This window comes from Anopheles merus, chromosome 3R (genome assembly GCF_017562075.2).
Source record: "Anopheles merus strain MAF chromosome 3R, AmerM5.1, whole genome shotgun sequence".
NCBI lineage: Eukaryota > Metazoa > Arthropoda > Insecta > Diptera > Culicidae > Anopheles > Anopheles merus.
This window is the reverse complement of record NC_054084.1, coordinates 45365787-45390343: the sequence shown is the minus strand read 5'-3', so window position 1 is coordinate 45390343 and position 24557 is coordinate 45365787. Positions and strand designations below refer to the sequence as shown.

Genomic DNA, 24557 nt, shown 5'->3' with positions numbered 1-24557 from the left:
AACTAGCCTGCAATTTTCAGCCTATATTGTTCTAGCCTTGAAGCTATAAACAGATTCGAGTGCTCGAAAACCTGACAAAACAAGGTGGTGTTTACATTTATCCCAAGCTCAATTAAAGAGATCTGGTGAATCAAAGTGTATGTAGCCCAGGTGGTCTCATAGCATGCTTTTTATAACCAAATTTGAATATCACTTTTTGACAGGTTGGGTGAAAATTTTTGATCAAACATGCTTTCTGGAGGCTTGACAAATACCCAAAACACTCTTAAAATCTTCATTCAGAAGCAGAAGTGATAAAAATCAGTTTTCTAAATATATAAACCTTGGAATAAGCCCAACTATATATTGTGCCCACTTAGATAGCTGCTCGAAAACTGATATACAATGCAAACAGCTGACAGGCTGAAATTTCAGCCTACGAACTTAAAACGGAAAGGGCCCCATTGATAGGATTTGTTGCGCCCCGATAACAACTAGAATCATCCAGTTGCTCCAACAGTGTGTTATCGTCGTACTCGTCAAACAACAATCAAGTTTTTTTTTTAATATTTGTTTCTGCGTTCAAATGCTCATCTCCTTGTGGTGAAACAATGTTAATGTTTGATAGTAGAAATGTAACCTTGAGTTCGACCATAATGATGATTCCTTCTATCCATATTATGATAATCGAAGTTGTAAGAGTTCGGCAGTATGAAATGTGATACTCAAAGATAATCAGCAATATATATATATATATATATATATATATATATATATATATATATATATATATATATATATATATATATATATATATATATATATATATATATATATATATATATATATATATATATATATATATATATATATATATATACAGATAGGTTCTTCCCATCTTTCATAATTAGAAGCAATCTTGCGCGGGCCGCATTTGGCCCGCGGGCCGGACTTTGCCGACCGCTGCTCTCGACCCTAAAATGCACTCTGAAAGCAAAAATATATTGAATACATAATACAACATAGACAACATAGACAACGGAAAGATTTCCCATTGTTTGCTTGTGGATTTTTTTAAATAATGAATTAAACATGATCGCGTACAATGGTTTCGTCGAGTTTAAATGAATATATTGCTGCGATATACATTGAGTCGTATTTGCTACGACGATGGACGATATCACAAAAAGCGATTTCTTTTCGTAGGAACATTTGATTACTTTACAATCCGGCTCACCTTTGAGGGATGTTATTTTCAGCTGGTTCTTTGATTATTGACCAAATATTGGTGTTCGTTTGTGCTAAGTCGTTTTCTACCAGACGATAGCTCACAACCAAACTCTCGCTAGAGCAGAACGAATCTCATATGAATGGTCTCGAATCGCTTTGTTTGCTATCCAATTTGGTATATATTCTCGGAACAAGCGTTTCACCCTAATCATACACTGATGTGTAGCTTCCAAAGGGCGTATTTGTAGACACAGTTGGTATTTGGCCATAGGATGTTGTCACTTATGAAGGTTATGATTCGAAGGTGTTGATCCCCAGGGATGGAGACAAAACGGCATGAGTATAAACAGTGTATATTTATTCGGTAGAACTGTCCTTATAACTTCTTACTGACGTAATTTTAATGCACGCGTTATACATCGAGTTTATTTTTTGGTTTGGTTTGAAACTGTTTACCATTTTCCGCGATGAACGATACCACCCGTGGGTATTTAATCATTTGGGAGAAATATACAATATTCCCAGACTATGCATATAACGCGCCATATGTTAAAGTGAATGGAAGTTGTTTAAGTTGTCTTCTGATCTTCCAGTGCTTTAGGCCAGTATCCTAAAAACAATGCCGTCCTTCGTAAAGGCGTAACACAGCCGAAGGGATCATGGTTTAGTTTCAGTGAGGCGTATAATTTACTTTCACCTTGATTTTTGCTCTTTGGAGAAATGCCCGAATCGATACTCTTTCACAAGGCAGGCGTTCGTTGGATCTGTTCGTATGTTTTATCCTATCCTGGAAAGGCTGTGTACGTGATATCATGTGGCGAAACAAGATTCTGTTCAGCAAGACGAAAATCTTGATGTTACATATGAACCGACCGAAAGATGAAAATGCACTCCTTCGTGGAGGAATTTGTTTTTTTTTTTCTCATACTTATACATCGCTCTGTGTTGAGGATGTATGTGTAGTATGGTATGTTATGGCATTCGTGTGTATACTTACAACGCGCCCTTTTTCGTTTCCCGGCATTAACCAGAAAGATAAGATGATCCTTTTGGAAAAGTTTTACCTTTATCGTAATAAGGTAATCCGACAGTGTTTTCATCTTCAACGAATAAATAAAAACACGTTCTTTATCGCTCAGGCAAAGGAATAAGAAGCATAAAGAAACATTTATCCTCAAGTTCAATGCAATGTTATCTGTAGATTTTTTTAGTTATTTGATGAAAAAGTTAGACAATTATCAAGGATTGATTTTTCAACGTATGATATCAGTCATACGAAAGACAAAGAATATTGATGTACTTATCTGTACTTATGATGTCTCGACTGTACTTATCAAATAATTTCCTTCAAATTCACTGGGATACAAATTATTCACTGCGCTAATTCATTGTTTAATAAATAAAAAATTTTAGACTGCATGAATTTCATACGTAAACTGAGACAAAATTACAAAACAGATATTTCTTAAAATCATTCATTCAAACAGTACATCTCAACAATCACGTATCATCTACCATATTCTATACTGACGTACCGCTATTTGAGGTTCACCCCTTCACAAATGATATCTTTAGAGATTCCAACAATATGTAAAGCAGCAGGAACATATTGCTAACGTTCCGGCTGGGAAGAAAGATGGAATCTCCAGGCTGGTAGAATGCAAATAAATGTGAATTTTTATTAGTAAAATATTCATGATTGCGTACGTTTAGTCTACATCAAGATGAAAAAAAAACACGCAAAAACACGTTATAGTACCATGCCAAACGTTGGATTGCTTGTAAGCTGCGTGCAGCGATGGCAATGGGCACGATTAGGAACGATATCTTTTTATTAAAAGATAACAATTTTAATAAAACCAGATTTGCACACGTTCCGTGACTCCGATTGAAGCGTGATGAACGGCGCGAATTCGTGTTTGCAAACATGGTTGTTTGCTGTGAGGTGTCGTTTTTTTAGCTGCAGCGTGGGCGAGATAAGCAAATTCATGTAGAACACGTGCGAAGCATAAATCGCAGTAATTTCTACAACCGTGCTGCACAACGATACATTTATTTGATGGGCGCTGTACTAAATGATGATCAGCGTCAATGAGCTTCGTAATGTTCATTGTAATGCGATGTCTGATTACGCCCAATTGTACTTACTTTGTATGATCCTAGGTTTTTGACGGAACAAGCCAGTTTGACGTTCCGCCCGGCAGGCACTGTAACATTTTCTATAACATCCGTAAACTCTGGTTCCTCGACGACGACTGGAAAGAGATTGTAAACAAATATAGGTAAGATAACACATTTTCATACATAAAGCATATTTGCATATATGTATTTGAATTCTTAAGAATGTTTGTATTTATTATTATTTCATTTATTGTAAATAATTTTGTTGCATTTGTATCCATAATATAGCATAGAAGTTTAAAAGAAATGATAAATGATTCATTTTGGTTGTAGACATAACTTTTTTTTGGTACAAACAAGTCATACATAATTTAGCTACTTTATTTATTCTATTTTTTGTGCAAGATTTTTCAAACTGACGAAAATGGTAATGTTATGTGATTCAGTTGCTTAAACATAATAATTTGCAAAAAAAAATGTTGTTTTCAAATCGAGGAAAGATAATAAAAAATTTGTCACTGGCGATAAAACCTTATTAAATGTATGTAATTTACTATGTCACCACAGCCATCCGTTCGATAGAACGATCGAATCAGTTTGGTTAGCAAATAAAAAACAATAACACAATCACGTATCCAATCGGTGGCCCATTGGCATGATGACGACGCAGCATTTTTAGGAAGTAAGAACAAAACAAATGTATTTTATTGAGTTTAAAAAGAAAAATTATAGAAAAAAGGTAAGTGTTAAAACTTAAGCTTAGGATCAATCACCAGTTCCTTCGAAGTCTCTAACACAATCAAAAGTACAATTTCAATTTCAATTTCCTTCGAAGTCTCTAACACAATCAAAAGTACAATTTAGTGCATTATTCTCAGCGGATTATAGATCAAACGGCAAATTAACGTGTGCCGGCATATTTACACAGATAAATAATAGTCTAGTCTAGACTAAGGAGCCGGTCTCGTAGTACAGTCGTCAACTCGTACGACTCAACAACATGCCCGTCATGGGTTCAAACCCTAAATAGACCGTGCCGCCATACGTAGGACTGACTATCCTGCTATGGGGGGAAATCAATTAGTCACTGAAAGCCAAGCCCACAAGTGGAACAGGCAGGCCTTGACCGACAACGGTTGTTGTGCCACAGAAGAATAAGAAGAAGTCTAGTCTAAGACAAATAAAGTTTAAAGAAAAGACACGTATACCTCGCACTTGGCTGAGTGCGAAATACCGAATGACATTTTTAGGAGTTTTTTTTATCTTTTCGATTTCCTTTGGTTCATGAGCTGATTATTATATTTTTAAAATTTTCACGTTTTAATAAGATTTTTAAAATCTTTTATCATTTTATTAGATTTATTTCATCAGGTATGTTTGTATGTTTGATTCAAATTCATCTGAATGTCATCTGAATGACTGTTGCAACTCATGTATAAAATTCTTGCAAGAGCTTGGCAACTACTAAAAGGTAAATAAAACTATTAAATATTAAAATTAAGAAGGTCCGGTGGTACAGTTATGAAACTGTTAACGAATTAACAACTTTCCCGTCATGGGTTTAAGCCTGAAATGGACCGTTCCTCGTAGTAGGAACGGACTATCGGACACTGTGGTACTTAAGAGGCATGCCCTCGTAGGAAGTTGCGCCAAACAGAAGAAGAAGAATACCTTCCACATGTGAAGATAAGTGTAAAAAATAAAACAAAATTGCTGAACAAATGTTTGATTCTTTGAGTATTTGATATTCGGATGTTTAGTTCTCTGAGTATTTTGCTTAATAACACATCAACAAATCATCGATGCAGATTATACAGGAACAAAGTCCATATGAAAACTGTAGCTTCCAATCAATACATCATCTCATATCTGAATCAAATATTTGTAACTATTAGGTTCGTTGCGTTCGATTTCAAAGTTTATTCATTTTGTGTGTGTCACGCCAGATAGCATCTTTTTGGAAGTTTAATCTCGCGAAGACACTTTGTCGTTTGCAAAACAATTCATTTTACTTTATCACAAACAGCTCGTTCGTTTTGACTCTTTTTCATCTAATCTTTTCTTCTATCGTTAGTAGAAGCGGGTGTTTGTTGACTGAATTTTTGGGTGGCCACCATCCACCGTCCACCATGGTCTTTCTTACCTTCAAACAATCAATTCGAAGGGTGCGCTTGAACGCTTGCCAACCGGCTCAGTGTTTCCGGCGTTTTGTCTTTTGTCGTCGTCGGCGTTGGGTGGTTGTCGAAACCGCATTGCCGAAGATAAATGGCTACAATGGTTATCAATTTCTAGAAACCCGGTACAGACGGTTTTTCTTCTACTGAGAAAAAGATGGTGAAGGTGGCGCTAGTTGGCGCCATGCATTGGGTTTCTTTGCTTCGGAGACACCCGGAGGGTGCAGCATTGCGGTTCAAGATCCTGTCGCCGATGGCGATACACCATCGAGCTAGCAAGGAAATACGGACGACACTCCGACTCCTCTGCCCTTTTTCCGAATAGAAGTTTAAAAGTGCTGATGCCAGACGTACGATAGTGAAAAACATGGTCTTTAGTGTACGCAGACACTTTTTGGGTCGAGTAATTCGGGAGAAAAACAAAACTAATAGCAAAAGTGCAACCTATACTTCCGTTCTCCCGATCATGGCCGTGTGGTGATCTCGTTCGTGCCAAAAGTCAGAAGGCTTGAATTCTTGTATCGACCGCATGCACACTAACCTAGCCCGGGAAACGAGTCGGAGCAAAGTTTTAAAAAAAGCTGCTTCCGAACAGCGACAGTGACAATAAAATATGTACAAATAAATATTCACCGAGTGATAAACAAGTGCGAAGGTCGAAGTTGTCGCGTTTTTCACCGGTAGTGAAGTGTAGGATCCGTTTTTCGTGTTTCATTTTGAACTCATTCAAAGTAAAATCGATTGCAAGTGGTCCCAGGGTGTGGGTGGTACGAATCGCGGGTGCATGTATTTATATTCATTTAGTATTCGACACACGATCTTACGATTCGTTACACATTGCTTAAAGCCGTATGAAAGAGCAAGAGAGCGGTAGAGAGAGATAGATACAGAGGGAATGAAACAGAATGTGAGCAAAAAGTTTCTGATGGAGTCAAGCGCTCTAGAAGTTCATATTAAAGTGAAACATCCACAGAACTTACATTCTGACATAAATGATATGGTATGGATATGGTCACACCTTAAACTGCTATTGCTTACGATACTTTTGAGACCAATTGATTTGTTTTGGAAATCATCCGTTCAGTGCTATAATAATCGGTTTGTACTACATCCATTTACCCATCTCATTATTAGTTGATGGTAATTGAAATTAAGGTTAGGACACATGACAAAAAACCCATAGTGAATGTGCCTTAATAATGAATAGTTTTCAAAGAAATTTGGGCAATATTTTGGTTGTTAGCGTCACGTCGAACCAAGTTCGAATGTCTGTTGTCTAGTTCGACAAGACAGGAAACAGCTTTTCCTTCGTGATCTAACAAACTTCTGCCGTCGCTCAGCAGTAGCTGCCGGTGCGATGTCAGTTGGATAGGCAGAAGCGGGTCTTGCGTTCATGCCGGAAGGACATCGTTGAAAGGGTACGGTACGGATCAAACCAACCCGCAATATGGTACGATACACTGGCGAAATCGAGGCCGTCAGGAGAGGTTTTCCTTTTTCATCCTACGATGCATCCGTTCGGGATGGGTAGAAGCATGAGGTGGCTTTTTCTGAAGACATTTCAGAAGACGCTCTACTACGCTAGGTTATTGCGAGTGAAAGACGACAGTAAAGCCATCGTCAGAAGAAGTACTGTGATGAAATGTGGTACGTGCTTCGTTTGTGCTGTGTCGGTGTCGATTTTCTGTGATGCCAGGCCGACCTTCACCAGTGGACCCTTTTCCGTATGCGGCGTACGCGGCAACGCACACCGACAAAACCTATACGGAGTTGAAATTGAATTAACGGTGTTTTATCGCTGTTGCCAATTGATTGTTGTTGATAAACTTGACTTTTGGCTGATTTTAAATGAAATTTCACCGACAGTCAGTCAGTCAGCGAAAGCGATGACGACCATCGGGATTGTTGCAGCAGCGGTAGCGTCGAAGTGTCTCTGGGGGACTCTCGTTTGCAACTCGTTTTGGTTCTCTCTCTATCCACCTACGCGTGTGGCAAAAAGTTTACCTCAATTGACGAGTTTATCGAAACTTTTGGGTGAACCAACTCCACTGCGAATGAATACCAATGAATGTTATCCAAATACGAGCGATTACGTGCTCTTCATTATAGTAGTAAAGTATGAAGAAAAAGGAGCAACCACACGCCCATGTGTAAAGCGTTGTAATTCAAATGTGCGAGACAGTTGCAACAAATTTGTTTTGTAGGAAATCCTCTTGATTGAGGGGTTTGTTTGACTTTTAATGTTGCTTTGAGTTTAATTGTGTTTAAAAAAAAAAGCTCAAGAAGCGTACAAACACTTTATAGCGATTTAAAACATAAAAAGGGGAATTTAAAAACTACCCCCATATTTTAAGTTATGTTTCACAAAATACAATGAAATAAAACTATTATTTTAATGCAAAAAGAGTAGCTAGTATTGAGCAAGTGATTTGTCAACAACATTGCAAAACAACACATTTCTGTAATAAATTTCATAGAAACATATTTTTGGAACGATAATGGCCCTGATGCCAACTCGCTTCATTGCAACATTAATTAATCGCTTTGAATGTATCTCACAAATCCTCGGCAACGTAAAACAAAACCAAAAAATCCGCGCAAAACTCACAACAAAAGAATAAATTTGCTACCGTACTTCCTGTTTACATTTGCTCGCCCCCCCCCCCCCCCCCCCCCCAGTGAGGTGTTCGATAATTATAACCGGAAGTCCCATTTCTATTCATCAGTTGAGCGGTGACGTTGACGTACTAATTAACCAATTAAATCTTAATTACATAAAGCACGATAATCACGTCAACGTAACGCGGATAAAAGCCGCGTCGAAAAATGATCCCAGCGTTGGTGTGGGGAATAGTGGTTTCCGTTTCGACGTAGCACTTCTGTTGTCTTGATGTTCTCCGTCTACCCTTTGCTGTGCAACATCAAGCGTGCCACAAAACCGACAGCGACTGCTTTGGAAATCAGGATATCCGTTCCATCCGCTCTTGCTCGTCCTCTCCCTTCCGGGAGGGCTGCTGTCAGGAAGGACGCTTTATGGGTTTCTTGTGTCACAAAATGATACGCTCGTGACTCATGGCATCCCTTGTTACAGCTGAGCCGCATCGAAGTAATGTTTACTGTGGCTTAGCGGATTGACACGCTTTTTCCTTTGGTACGGCTGCTGGTAGAAAGTGGTGTGGTTGCAATCGCCGTGGGAGGTGCGGTTCGCGTAACAAAAACAATCTAATTGAATGTGCATAAAAAGTGAAACCTAATTCCCTACAAGCACCTTCACACCGCGTCTTTGAGAGGGATCCCACGCTCAGGGGGAGTAGGCAGAAAAATGAACCTTAACCCGGGTCAGGCGCCGTGTTAAACGGGAATATTTCTGAAAGGTTCCCTGGGGGGGCCACCAACCCTGAGTGGGGACAGGCAGCATTAAGATAAATGGTTTCCTGTTTCCGAACAAAACGATAAACAAGCAGATTAGGCGAGGCTCATTTGGTGGTTTTTTGGTTGATTCTGTAGACAAGCTTTTCTCGGCGAAGGTTGTTGTTGATGCTTTTTGTCGTGGTCAGCTATTAGTTCCGGGCACAATTTGAGATGGAGAGAGCTTCTGTGATAGGCGTGGGAAATTATACGGTTTGTTGATTAATTCGGAATACTGGTGTCAGAAAAGTATCATTAAGAGTAATGGGATCTCAGCGTTGAAATGTGACTTTTTGTGACAGTTTAAATCACAGATGTAACAGCTAAATGGTTGGAGGGCGCCGATCCCGGGCGTCAACTCACACTAATTAACAACATGAACTCGTCATGGGTTCAAGCCCCGAATGGATCGCGCTTCCGTACGAAGAATTGAGTATCCTGCTATGAACAGACAAACAAGTTACAAACACCAAGCTCATCTCCTTCTATTTGGCGTAACGTCCTACGCGGACATGCCGGCCTATACAGGCTTTCGAGACTTAATTCATTACCACGCAGCCGGATAGTCAATCCTTGCCACGGGGGGACGGTCTTGAATTCTGGGCTTGAACCCATGACGGGCCATGTTATTGAGTCGTTCGAGTTGACGACTGTACCACGGGACCGCCCTTCCCGGGAAGCTCATTAGTATCTTAGGCAGGTCTAGGTCGACCGTGTAGTGCCAAATAGTATAAACAGGAACGGCTGAATATAATAATAAATTAATATTGAACAGATTGGACTCACTATGAGCATTATATGAATATTATGTTCTAAAAGAAATAATTTGTTTTTTTGATCGTTGAATTTGATTGGTTGTTTTAGAGAAATTTTGTAAATTGTCATACTATATCTCATAAGATGTATTCACTCAGCATATATTGTGCTCAAAAATATCTAATATGCTAGAAAATACCTGTAAAAAACCATTCAAAATTTTTTTGATTTTTGTTCATCGCTTTGAAAAATTGTTAAATGATGCATTAATAAAACCCATGGCCTTAATGAGCCGGTCCTGTGCTACGGTCGTAAACTCGTCCTATAGGCACCGTGTCTCCCCCATACGTACAACTGACTATCTTGCTATGCGTATTCAATAAGTCAGTGATAGTCAAGCCCATTGGCCTTGAGCGATAACGTGCCAACAATGAATAACCGACTAACAATAGCCGATCAAATTCAAATCAAATCAAATCAAAAGAAAATTTGAATGCGTCAAAATATTAGAATGTTTTGCGATACAAATATTAACAAACAATAAAAATGTTCATTCTTGAGATTGATTATGCACACTTTACAGTTCCTCATTACAAGAAAGAACATGAAATGGGCTACAAATGTGATAGCCCGAGCTGTTCTTACTTACTACAAATAGTGAAAAAGCACTACTATAAACTACTAGGACTTTACTATCAATAGTTACTGTATCTATTTGTTCATGAAGACGAGAGTTGGAGGACATATGTGGTGTGTAAGTGTATTGTAGATTTTGTGCCAAGCAAATTTATAAAAATGTTAAAACATTTTATTTTTTCTGGTATTATTTGTTGGTAAATATTCGTACCAAACTAAATTTTGAATTGTTCAACAATGTTTTAACTGTCTTTTCCTAGACATAAGCCGATAAAATGTCATTTAATTATTTTAAAATTTAAAGAATAAAAATCATTATTTCAATGTTTCATTGTTGTTTCAATAAAAAATCATAAAAGTTTCGATTAAATTAGTATATTCCAAGCTTATGAGATGGCACTTACCTCGAGACAGATATAAGAAAGATAAAAAGTATGTTCAAAATGATTCTTTTTTTCCTTCTTTGTTCGAGGGACGATTCATATGAGGCTTGAACCTGCAATGAGCACTTTGTTAAGTTATGCCAGTTGACCACGGTACCGACCCTAATTCTACTAATATGATTTAATGGTATATATTTCTGTAAAATGTAACCAAATAGGGACATTGAAAGAGAATTCACAAATTTACACTTTCCAAACACAACTCTTGTGACAACTTTATCCAAAATAAATTGGATAACACAAATTATGCTACCATAGTTTGATTCCGATGCGTTAGAATATATGTACTGCAGATGTTAGAAAACGAAACGGAAAAATAATTTAATGCAGAGCACTTCGATAGTTTTAGTTTTACTCGTACGATGTTGCCAAAAAATTGGTCTCTTTATTCCGCTGGTTATTTTGTAATTATCCCGCGGTTTGTCTTTCGAGCCCTTTTTATGCTATTTTGTTGCATCTTCTCTCTTTTTTTTCTCCTCTGTTTTCCTCTTTTCTCTCTTCCTAACGATAATATTGACAGGTCGTTGGATCCATCCTAAGCTGCTGTTATAAGATTCCACCAGTAGAAAATCTTTCATTTCGTTAATAAATAAAGATGGGATTTTGCTGTTGTTTAGGATGCTTCCATTAAAGTTCGTGAATTGTCCTATGCAGATGCTAAGTCGATTTTTATAACGCAACGTGCAGCTGTCTTTCATTGGGCTGCATTTGTCTGGAGTTGGCAGAGCACACGACCGGTTCGTGGCAGTGCTAAAAGGCATATATGCTAAGTTCATTCATTACTCTAAATGACTGGCTACACACAAAAGCAATACACTCGACGTCCTGCTGGCCGAGAACACAACAAATCCATCGTTGCCTATCAATTTATTGCTCCTCTATCATTGTCCAATCTGCAGCGACGTACTATTTCATTAAAATATCCCAACGCCCCAACGCGGACACCAACGCTGGGTTTGAAAGGAACTCTATGCCGATCCAATGGCACAAAACGCTCACAGGCCAAAAAGTGTTGGAAAATCGTTGCTCTTTTGTTGACGCAGGATTCAAATTTCTTGCACCGCGTGGCCGGTTTCTAGCCGACTGCGGCTTGTCGTTCGATGTCATTTGAAATCAATTACCAAGTTCGTCCCTCGCCGACGTCAAACCATCCTCAAAAAAGGCTCCTGCAGTGATGATGGCTGTGAAACAGTCGACTGACATTGACACTTGTGCCTGTTGTCATGTCGCGGGAGGATGAGATTGAACCACCCGGGCTCGGTTCACACATTGGACAAAGTTCATATTCGTTCATTAAGTTTGTCCTGGTTTTCCCGTCGGAGTCAATTTTGTCGCCCGATTTCCGCCCATAGCTGCTGCCACCAGTTGCTGTTGTAGCTTTTGATTCGCGACAGGAAAAAAGAACAGGAAAATCACCGAGGGCGACTGGGGACTGTTTGTGCCAACGCAGCCCTACCGGCGAACGGTGGGCGGGAAAAACATTTTACGGACGCCAAATTAAAAGCCACTCCTGTGAATGGTTTTAATCATTTAATACTCCTGGCTGTAAAATTTAATATTTTATTAAACAACGACTACATCGCCCACAGTAGACACGTTGTGGATGAAAATGCACATGACTGTTCGGTTGATATGTTGGTGTTTTTTAAACCTTTTGCTGCCTTTATAGGAAGTTACGTTTCACATGTGAGCTTATGTTGCTATCGGTGGAAAGATAAATGGCATTGTTGGTGGATATAAGGTTTCCTGTGTCGGGAGCAGGATGATAATAATGCGTTTTATTTTTGAACCGTCCTTCAATTGAGAGTTTGTATGTGTGTGTGCGTATTTTGTACTTTTTTTAAAGTTAATTTCATTCACTAGCTATAATAATCCCTCAATTTGCAGAAACTTAAAAATATTAAATTAAAAAAAGAACAGTAACAATCGAATTGCTATTAGTTCGTAATGTACATACAATAGTATTGTTTAAGATCACATATAAATGTTCAAAAATTACGTCTCTAAGTAGTAAATAACATTAGTAATAATTAAATTGTACAATAAAATTAATTTTTAATATCAATTTTATATGATTGATAATCACATAAAATGTAACTAAATAATGATATGAAAAATACATAAACAAGTAAACATAAATAAATAAAAAAGTAATTGAATAAGAAAACGTATGTACTAATTTATTGAACATTTAAAAAAGACTTTCAGAACTATGAGTTATTTTACTCAAGAAAGAGCAAAAACATGCTATTAAAGCAGTTGCAGTATTAGTGAACAGCAAATATTCGAATCATAAGTAAAAGCCATAAGTTTAAAGTTGATTATAAGGTATCTTATTTAGTTGAGCCCTTTCTAATTACATACCAATGACAACATTAGCCGGCTCACCATTATCCTGTTACAATTATCCTACATAACGTGTTACAAATTATTACTAACCCCCAAACAAATACATGAATAACATGGATTTGCTCTCATTCCACACAGACTTTGTGTGTACATCATGTAGAGTTATTTAAAAGCAGGGAAAGGAAGAGCAACTCTTCTTCACAGCGAACAAAAAGCACGGGAGGCTGAAGACATGCATTATGAATTTAATTCAACCCATTCAGGATCGTTTTTGGGAATTGTGAAAACTCATTAGAGATTTATGGGACGTGATAATAGATAATCAAAGTTATGAATAAAGCATATTAAAACAAGCTGAACCCATGAGCAAACAGCAAGCCCCAGTAGAAACTGCTGACAATTGCCATGAAGCGCGGAGGGAAGTCCAGATGGAAAACAGATGATCCAATTATGCTTATCTCGGGTGTTATATCATCATCCATTGTTTTGAGTGGTGTTACCAACAGAGATGTGTGATACCGTTTGCAAAAACCGTTTCCAGATTTCTCACTAGTCAATCAACAGCGAGTTCAGAACTCCAAGGATATCAGTATGCGAAGAACGATGTAGCATAGGATATACAAGAAGCATTAATTATTTACGGGGCTTTGGGAAATATCAGTCAGCGATATAAGAAATTTGATTTATTTGGTTTGAAGGCAATACAAAAATCTTACTGTGGAACCCATTTTGTGATGCAATGATAGTTGTTTAGGATAACATTTTTTTGAACAGTTTTAGGTTTTACCTTATATAAATATTTAAAGAGAACAGCTATTAAGGAGTGTCAATATCGAGAATCATATCGATTGATCATGTAGACTTATTAGTTTCTACGATGAGAACGGCAATGGTAGTTGTCGACGGAAGCCGAACTATGCCAACACGTGCAATTTGTCTTGTACTAGTTAATTTGGCCCGGTTACAGGGTTATGCAAGATAAAATCTGGGGTATATAATAATTCTTAGGTTATTATGCGTGTAACAGATTAAAAAAAACAACGCAAATTCCATGTTCATATGGGACTAATCCCGATCCCATTAAAATTTTATAGAACTTATTCTGGTGCCGGAACTGATTCCATTCCGGTATAGATGTTAGAATTTGTCATGAACCTGATTCTGAAATTGATCATAACCCCTTACTGGTCCTTTCACAGATCCTGATACCCATATCGGATTTGAACTATATCTTGACCGTATAGGGTAAACGTACCTATCGTACCGTACCGTACGTAGTGGTTGTAGTACCAATAGGTACGTGGTATGGCTAGTATGGTATGGCTCTAAAATGTGCTCCATACGACAATTTAAGTGTAATCAAGTTATTTACGTAAGGTACACTAAATAGGCATGTTCCAATAGTGGTCATAGTTATGCAATTAGTAAAAACAGGACACTGTAGATTTTTTTCTGGGATATTGTTAACATTTCATATTGTTTTCACAAAAATAAGCAACAGAAATGAGCTACATTTAAGTAATCTACCAAAAAAGCCAAAATTCGCATATCCAATTGAGTCTAAAATCGCTATACATCTTTTTAAAAACATGTTCCATTTGCTATGTGTTAAAATTTTCACTTGCTGACTCTTTAAATCTATTAAAGCACATCTGTACCCCTACACATTGCACCACTATCGATACATTCAGCACCCTACCGGTACTGAAATTGTATATAAACCGGTATAATGGCTCCAAAAACCGTACCGGTTTTGGAATTGATCGCGAACCCACACCAGAACCTACACTGAACCCATAACGATCCTGAAACTGATCCTGACCGCATGCAGATCCTGCAACATATACATATTTTTCGGTACTGGAAGTGAACTTCATACTGATCCTTTAACTGATTAAGAATCCATATCAGTCATGGAACAGATCCTGATTCCGGGCCCTGATACTGCTTCCTTTTATATTTCGAGACCTGAATGGTACCTGAATCTGACTAACTAATGGAACCATCCAGTCCAGTTTTCTTATTTCTTTTTCTTGTTGGATCGAGGGGTCCCGTGGTACTATCGTCAACTCGGTCGTCTTAACAACATGCCCATCCCATGGACCGTCACTCTTAGCAAGGATTGACTATCCTTCTAAGTGGTATCAAAAGCCTGTATAGGCCGGCATGACCCGTTACTCCTTAAAGTAGGTTATTTGTTTCAGTTACTTTTTTGTATGAATGTTCTCCCTACGTTTTCATGCATACGGATCCAGTTCTTTGGACCGCTTATTGAACTTTACTTACACGTCGAAGAAGACATTGGCTGGTATTATTGAATCCGTTCGTAGCGGGAACGTACGGCGCTCACATGAAATTCTAGGGATGGCAGCACATTTCTTGAGCCCGGCCCTACAACGCCGCAGTGAATAACTGTAGCAACGATCTAGTACGTTAGGAAAATGAGTGTCGGGACGTACGCCGCCGCTACGAACGGATTCAATAATACCAGCCATTATTTAGCTATGCTTAAACCAAAAATTAGGCCCATGTATGGAAAAATCTTGAGAGACCACGCAAAACGTTCAATTATTCAATTCTGACTGTAATTTATATCATTTTTCTCCATACATTTTAAAACACTAAAAACTAAGTCGGCGTTGCATTTTCTATAGTCGATGTGATTCCCATTGTATGGATGTAAAGTAAGCAAAAAACATCCAAGCTACCGCTGGAAAGTAACGCTGATCAGCCTTTACTAGAATTTTATAATAGAGATTTTAAATGTATACAAATGTATGCAATAAATTGTATTGGTAATTTTTAACCGTAACATTGAGTGTTTACACATTACAGAACGCGACAATCAATATTTATTTATTTATTTAATTACATCATCTAGCATAGACTGGCCTACATAACTATTCTCGATTTTTCACTGCAATATAACTGAAACTGAAATTGCCATCATACAAAACATGGCGATAATGAATTACAAACAGGTAGCTATGACCAAAGTGAAAACGGTAAATAAATAGATAAATAAATAACTTAATGCTTCTGATCGTCAATATATTCCTCGAAGAATCATTTTAGGATTATTTACACTAACGTTAAGATCGACAGTGTTGTATGGAGCGCTATATGCATTAACCATTTAAAAGTAAAGGGCCTTTGAAGCCAAATTCCGTCGTCCTGAAATCAGTTCTAAATAGAGCTTGTGGCCTTAAACTCCTGCTTCTTCTTCTTCTTCTTTTGGCTCAACAACCGCTGTCGGTCAAGGCCTGCCTGTACCACACTACTTGTGGGTTTGGCTTTCAGTGACTTATTGATCCCCCCATAGCAGGATAGTCAGTCCTACGTATGGCGGCACGGTCCATTTGGGGCTTGAACCCATGACGGGCATGTTGTTAAGTCGTACGAGTACTGTACTACGAGACCGGCTAATTACCGAATTACCTATAATAACGAGAATTACCGTTTGAACTTCATGAAACAATTTCATCGGCTGCTAAAACTCATTACAAACTCCTGCTAGGGGCCTTAAAATGATTTTTTTCGAGAGTGGACGGGGCGTCAATCAATCTGCTAATCTTACTATATATAAAATCGAAAATCGCCACAATGACGTGAGAGTAAACATTCAGCGAGAGAGAGAGAGAAATTGGTGAGAGCAGAGCTCTCTTAGCAACGCGCGTTGCTGCGAAAGGACTTGCTCCATGCCACACTGCCAGCCCGCGGGTAATGAGGGCAATGGTTACTTAGATTTTTTGTTTACACAAACCGATTTGAAAACACATGGTGTTGGCTTTAATGATTTTTTTTAATAATTAAAGTTGCTCGCGTGCGGGAAGAACTACTTATTTCAGGATGTCCTTCCAGAACAAAGGGAGAGATGGTTCATTGCGCAACATGACTGCAACATACTGCGCGTTAGGTGAGACAACCGTGCGCACTTCATTCAGCCGGATCAGCATCAACTGCAGAATGATCCACAATGAAGCAATAGTTACTGTAGCGTGCCCAAGAGGGCTGAAAAGATTCTGACTGTATCTATCAAGAGTGATGGCTATATCTACCATGTGATGCTATCACCGTACTATGGTGTTGATTAAGAACAACCACGTTATAATTAAGGACACGTCAAATTAGAAGCAAAATCTGAAAAATGTGGAGCGGGAAGAGTAAATAAAGTAGTTTACAAGTAAACGCAAATTTAGTCAATTGATCAAGAAAGGCTATAACAGTGTTGAACCATTCTTTTCTATAACAATACAGATCGGAATATTAGAACTACACATTTGGAATGGTTATATGAGGGTATATGTTCACTATTGAAATTTGATAATTGGCGCAACAATAACAATTGTCTCATACAAAAATACCAATTCCATTCAATACTTCAAAACAAGTTTCATAATAATAAAATAAAATTTTTGACGGCGTTTTTGGAAACCTTTTTGAAATTTAAGACCGGGAAAATTTATATTGAAAATGTTCTAATCATCTATTACTTATTACCTAATGTATGAAACATAAGTCGAAAAAAAGAGTAGAAATGGAATTTGAACCATCATAACATATTTGTTTAGTTCAATCTTACATTTATGGATACAAAAAACAGAAGATGGATTGAATCAGTATGCAATTAAGTATGTAATTGGAATTGAACAATTGCTGAACATGTTGTATATGTACTAGCGGCCACTGCACATCAATAAGTTATTCAATGAACAAGTTGTTGAGGTTACTGCTTAGTGCTCTTCCAAAAAGTCACGAAGATATCAAAAATAATTTAAAAAAATCATAAATTTGTGTCGGCAAAGGCATGGAGCGTATCAAGTCTGTTGAAAATCGGACCAGCTGCATTCCTCCAGCACCTTCTGTTTTATCAAAATGGCCTCAAAGCTCGCCAATCATGATTATCATTGTTATTACTTACAAGTTTTAGTAAATAATATTTGTTAGTATTCATTGTACTTTATGTGCGTATTAAATTATCTCATTTTTGAACACCATTTCAAACAAATAGTTCAAAATGTAGTGACTTGGTTTTTATGGTTCTTTAAGATATAAGCCCAATTTTTTACACCAGTATATTTCAAAAGTAGCCTCATCGATTTTTAAAGGTATTGCGATGTGCAGTTAGAACTGTCTAGGAAGTTACAAGGTTAACACATTTATGGTGTACTGCATTAGAAAAAATTGAAGTTTGAGTTATGGTTGCTGCTACTGACAAGAAGAGTTTGAAAAAAAGTCAAAAATTGAGGATATCCGGTAGATTTTACCGGGCCTTAACTAGTAAACTTATATAAGAAAGTGCACTGAGCCGTCATTCGCCTGTGTTCGAGGGATTCCAGTTGAGAAAGTAGGCACCTGGTACTGTAGCAGGGATAAGTAGCGTCACGAAACAAATTCAGACGCTACCACAGGACGCATGTGAATTTTCTTTGGATTGATTCTAGCCGTTCAATTCTGTATTTTTGAGTTGGTATTATTGAAGCAAACTCTATATAGTAAATGAATTGTTTAGTTTTAATTATGCGTTCTGAATTGGATAACAGTCCATATAAAGACGATATTGATTAACTGTTCTCATTTAGCTGCTACTTTAATGATCCGTTTGACCCTCTTATTATTGAATACATTTTGAATATATTTTTGTATATACACGAATGATGGGATCACTATTTATGTGACGCTTGATGATGATGTGTGTTGTGTGGAGTACAAACAAACATTTCTAAACTGACTTTTGTCTTTATATTTCATGAAACTCGATTACAGACTTGTTGTGGGTTTATCACATTGCACATAAAAATGATTATTTTGAAATTGTTTTCATCCAATTGAACAAGATAGTGTTTGTTTAATGATCTTGTCATTGCAAGGCAGTACAATATCGTAGCGAAATGCAAACAAAATTGTTTACCAAATCCCATTACACCAGCTTGTAGGTGATTGTGGTTATTTGAAGATTGCAAGGAATTTGCTTCATTACCATACCACTCGAAGAGTGTTGTTGAAAATCGAGAAGCAACCACGAGAGGATGATTAAGCTGGGGTGCGCCTCCAACCCATAGTCTGCCATTTTGCCGTTCGATTACTGAATGTGACCACAAGAATGGGGTTGATTGAATCATCGTCTCTTGTCGCTCTACGCTAGTGCGTCGGTAGCGTGCAAGGGCACTGAAAGCATGCAAGCATATCCTAACGTTACGGCGAACGTTAACATCTGTCGAGCATAAGTAGTAAAATCAACTCTTAAAAGCAACACTGCACGGATGCAACGTATCATTTTACACCAGCATACAAGCTAAACGGCTGCAAGTGGACGTTCTGCTAGCAATATAAAGAGCTTTAAGGGTACTCCGGTGCAGAACGATACTCAACGAACCAAAATTCATTCGAAAGAAAAACGATGCGCTGGCCACCGTAACCACGAGAGTGTGTGTGTTCGTGCTGTCTACAGATTTCGATGTTTCGTAACAGAAGCCAGCACCCGGCGGATCACCCCAAGAGCTTCCAAAAAAGCCACATGTTGGTGTGTCGTATTTATGTAAAACATGACCGCATAGCATCGTGATAATGCCACCGCACACCGTGGACTATGTGAGGGTGCTGGCGCACATCCGAAGTGTAGTACGTGTCCTGTTCAGCACGGAATTTTGGTCGAAGTTGGTGCCTTCATGAGGCAACACATCAGGCTAGTATGTCTTTGCATCAAAGGACGCAACGTGCAAGAACACGTCATCATCGATAGAGTGAACGCAACGTATGTTACCGAAAAGTGGTATGGATTTTGTTTGCCCCTGTTCTTTGTGCCAGTGCAGTGTGAGCATAATATCCAAGGACATATGCCTACGATCAAGTGGATGTCTATCGGTGTCGCCTATGTAAGAAAAACCAATTGAAGATACTGTGGTTCTAAATCATCAATGCAAAACTCGTGATACAAACGTGACTTAGTATGGTGGTTTTTTTTATATCGCAACACTGTTTTTGCTTCACTACAGGGAAAAGAAAAAAACGAAAATACAGGGAAAAGAACGCAGCAGCGCCACACCACATATCGTCGGCTGTGTCTGATGACTTTTCCATCGACATGACGATTTCAAGAATCGGTATCGTTAAGGTCAGCTGATGGGCTACCGAATGCTTTTGATTGACGAAGCGTGATAGGATTGAGTTTAGCTGTGTGAAAGGATAATTTCTAAAAAAGGGTAACCTGGTTGGCTGGTTGGTACAGCTTATGTGGCTTGCGTATCGTACCATACAAACGGCATCATGCGTAGCAAGTGGGGTGATGCGCTATATTGACCGTCACATCTGATTATTATCTTTTGTGACAAGTGGCCACGTAGCGATGCCCTTGGTCGGGGTTGGTAGTGTTAGTAAATATAGAGTTTTGCTACCATCGTTCGTGATGCCGATATACTGAACAAGCTAGAGCGATGGTAGCTACTGCGTAAGGAACAGCTGGTTATGATGGCATATAAGCGGTCATCGTTTTTAGAGGCATCTATTATGAGTCTGATGTGGGGGTTGACAATGAGTAGATTTATGAAGAACATTAAAGGTATGACGGAAAGTAATATGTTTTAAACAAACATTGTCTTGTTTCATTTGATGAAAAACGATATCCAAATAAAGAATAAGTTAAAGATAAAGTTAAACGTTAAAGACGCAGATTCAGAGACAGTCTCATGGTATAGGCGTGATACAAGCGACTGATGTTTGTGACGTTTTTTGATCAAAAGTAATGAAATAGTATTAAAATGTTATAGATCTCTCTTTTTAATACAACAATTTTTGCTGCTATATGTTAAAATGTATGAATCTTACACTTCTTCAAAGTTAATAAGCACTATGCCGAAAAAAAGACCTAACTTATGTTATTTGATGTTTTCTATACCCTACCGCAAATTTTGAACTTATATTTGTTTTCTATACACCCAACTGTTTACAAATCTTTACGCTTGATTAGTGATTTTAATGAGCATCGCGCTTAAACAGCCATTTCTCGGCATAATTATGTAGCAATAATTATGCAGGCGATAATTTCGGTGGCTTCACAAGCGAAGTTACAAATTAATGTAGATTACATTCGAAACGGTTCCCAAATGCGTCGGTATCATCGAGCCCGCACACATTGACTGTCGGGGTGTCTTCAAGTGACAGTAGCACAGTTTGTATGAATATCAAATGAGGTTCTCTTGTGGGGTTACGGGTGCGGTGCTGGTTTCCAGTTTTTCCGGAACGTACCGCCACCGTCTGCTCCCAGCAGAATAATTACAATTTTGATATCGTTACGCGGGGTATGTGTCGGGGAAAAAGGCGTCTCGCCGCAGGGGAAACTTGTCGAATATTACAACACACTCGTGCGCCTTCCGGGTCACTTACCGTTAGTTGCAGGTGCCGTCCCTGTTTTGCTCGTAGTGTTAGAAGAGACCCCCGACGTTGCTAGAAGCATGAGGAAGAGGGCCTCGAATGTTTGTAGGCCGCTCATCAGCTGTTCAGTGGTAGTGCGCTTCTCATAGCACGATGCTATCGATCGCACCTCGAGCCGGTTGTACCGCTAGTGTCGCTAAACTTTGCACAGATTTCACGCTGCGAGCTCTTTAAAATATTCGTTTGCTAAGGTTTGTTAAATTTTCGACTAAGGGCACCTCACTTTGTAGAGCAGGAGTTTAAACTGGCCCTCAAAACATGCTGAAACACTTTAACTGAGCCACTGAACGAGCGCTTCCCAATGCAATTAGTATTAGGCAGCTTAGGTGAAAACTGACAGGTACAAGGTGTTACAAGAACGGCATTAGCATCTTTCGTTCATCAACGATAGAGACGATGGAAGTGAAGTATGAAATGAAGCTAATTTTGGTAAAATGAATGTTCATTAGCATGGCTTAATACTCTGTCATTTTGTTATTATAGAGTCAACGTTATAGAAAGTGTTTGGACAACATGCGAAGTCGGATTTAATTTCAATGTTTTCTGATATGATAATTTGAATTTTGAGATAAGTTTCGATATTGAATTTCTTATTACATCTACAAACTTAGAATTTTTCAAATCTGATTGAAAACATTCAAAATTTGATCTCTTCAAGTTGGGTTTGTGTTTGATCTGTGAGATAATTTCGAATGTAAGTATGCTTCGAATGCATTCCAGTTCTTTAAAACACAACATCAATTTACAATTCGTTAAACTGTATAACTTAATTGATCAAGTACATATAAAATTGTTGTTGGTTTATGTTTCAACGCGATATATCAGCAATTTAGGTTTAAGCGGAACATGCTTCAAAGGAACGATAATAAACACGTAACACATTTTTCTAAGCAATAGTAACAAACACTTTCATTTCATAACTACTATCAAACAGCAGTTCTCAAAGCACAATAAAAAAAGAACGAAAACATTTTGTGATCACGATGCCAATTTCATCTAACAAACGCTCCTCTATATCCACTAGCCGTCCACAATGATATACATTAGTTTGGTGTAATTTATTTCAATTTACTGCCACATGTCGTCTGATGCAACAATAAAAATAAAGAATTAATTGCTACGCTTAATTGTTTGCTTCTCGTCTGCCACTGTTCACCGTATCGCCAGTGTAGCTGTCAACATGGCCACAAACCACGGCCAAACCGAAACGGTGCAATTAGGTTTTACAACAAATTTTACACACATTTCTCCACCTTGTACGCACACTCATTTCCGGGAGCGCATTTCCGTTCGCGCACTGCCTGTCCCTGTATCGGCTCGTATACGTGGATTAATTATACCAGATGCAATTGCCCCAACCCGGTGGCTAATGTTGACGTGCGACCGGTAACCGTTGCGGGCTGACTCTGTGGTCTGCGTTGCTAACGTGCCTGGTACATTGTATCGTTTGCTGTTTTGGTTCCGATCGGTAGCGATGAGGGTTTTGTTTTTTTTGTTTTTTTTTTTTTGCAAAGGAAATACACACTCCCTTCACAATGCGAACGAAAATTGCTGTACATTTTAAGTTTCGTATGTTTTAATTCACGCAGACACACGTTCTCATATATACACACACCCACATTTACACTTGAGCACACACACGCGCACACTGATAGAACTGGTAAATATTTTCCCAACACCCGTTCATTAGCCTAAATTTAGATCCATCGTTGCGGGAAACCCGCGTTGGCTGTTGTGATAAATATTTGCTTAAAAACTTAATTAATTACTACCGATACCGTAGCCGCAAAAGCGATCGATTATGATGGAATGGTTTCCGGTTTCTAATAGACGGTAGATGCAAAAGATATGTTTTTCAGCTAATCGGATGGCCTTGTTGCTGCACTATAAACTTCAGGCTTTGCACGAATCACTTAGTTCAAGGCAAAGTGAACACAACGGTAACAACTACGGGGTTTGATGTTTTTGTAACGTAATGCGATACCCTCGAATAAACTAAGGTGCGTTCTGCATGATGAGTTCATTAGGATAATTAGAGAGAACTTTTTATAGATTTTGTTTCTCCCGACCACTAGCTTAGATAAAACTAGTGTAACAGAGAAGCACTTCCGATGCTTTTAAATCAGCTACGATGTTGCGGTTTTTCGCGGCTCTTGGTAAATCATCTGATTGCGTGGCTTCGATTTGAGGTGCGTCAGACGCCACAAGCAACGAACCCTAGGTGCGGTTATGACGAGGCAACTTCTGCTCTTTCCAAACGGAACTTCCGGACAGCGCAACGTTTTACGAACTGTTGCCGTTTGAATCTTCCTGAGTACTGAACACACCAAACCAAGTCACCAGCCAGTTTTACGTTAGTTGCTCCATCTGGTAGCGTGCCACCAGCTGAATGCACTGCATCCTTGCAGTGAGCGAGAACGAAAGGGTGGAGGTTGCAGACGTGCCTTTGGTCGCATTTCCCGTCGAACGCGTTTGCAGCGGGGGGAAATTTATGTCGTGGAGGAAAATTTCCCCATGCTCCGGCGAGAGGAAAATCCGCCTCGGCTCGGTTTTGCAATGCTGCTGGAAGGGATGATTTCAGTGTAGTGGGGGCTGTTAGCACGACCATTGCCGAACCATACGGGATTTCCCCTCTGCTTGGATCGGACGATGTTCGGTGGAGTTCGTTGACATTCGGGATTCAACTGACGGTACTGATGCCGTCCACTGATGATGATAGAAATGATCACGAACGGCACGGATGATGATTTGACCGAAAATGATAAGGATTCTCTTCTGATGTCTGACTGAGTCACGAGCCTTCGGGTGTTTTAGTAGGATAAGTTGTTTACAAGCGAGTGGTTCGACATTACGAGAGCATCGCTTCTAACACGAATGTTGGTTTGACCGACGCATCATCAATCTTTCATGATCATTCAAATTTGGAGTAGTTGTATTCCTCTTTGGAATGGAAATATTTTGCAATAAACAAACAAAACTAATGATGTGTAAATATGGTCTCTATTAAAGTATATCAAACGTATGGTCTACC

The 24557-nt window shown here is 38.6% G+C and overlaps 1 protein-coding gene across 4 annotated transcripts in view; it reads right to left on the bottom strand.

The window, feature by feature from the left end:
* The window catches only part of LOC121597141 (lachesin-like), a 70241-nt gene extending 46340 nt beyond the window's left edge, over positions 1-23901 (bottom strand). The window contains exons 1-3 of one of the 4 annotated variants that reach the window (XM_041922693.1): positions 23743-23901; positions 21479-21859; positions 3358-3464 (exon numbers count right to left, since the gene is read on the bottom strand). In XM_041922693.1, the coding sequence (XP_041778627.1) occupies positions 3358-3464; positions 21479-21584 (213 nt within the window). In that variant the 5' untranslated portion in view covers positions 21585-21859; positions 23743-23901. Of the gene's footprint in view, positions 1-3357; positions 3465-21478; positions 21947-23742 lie in introns of all 4 variants that reach the window. The other 3 variants (XM_041922692.1, XM_041922691.1, XM_041922694.1) reach the window with 3 other exon arrangements.
* Between the last annotated feature and the right edge of the window lie 656 nt (positions 23902-24557).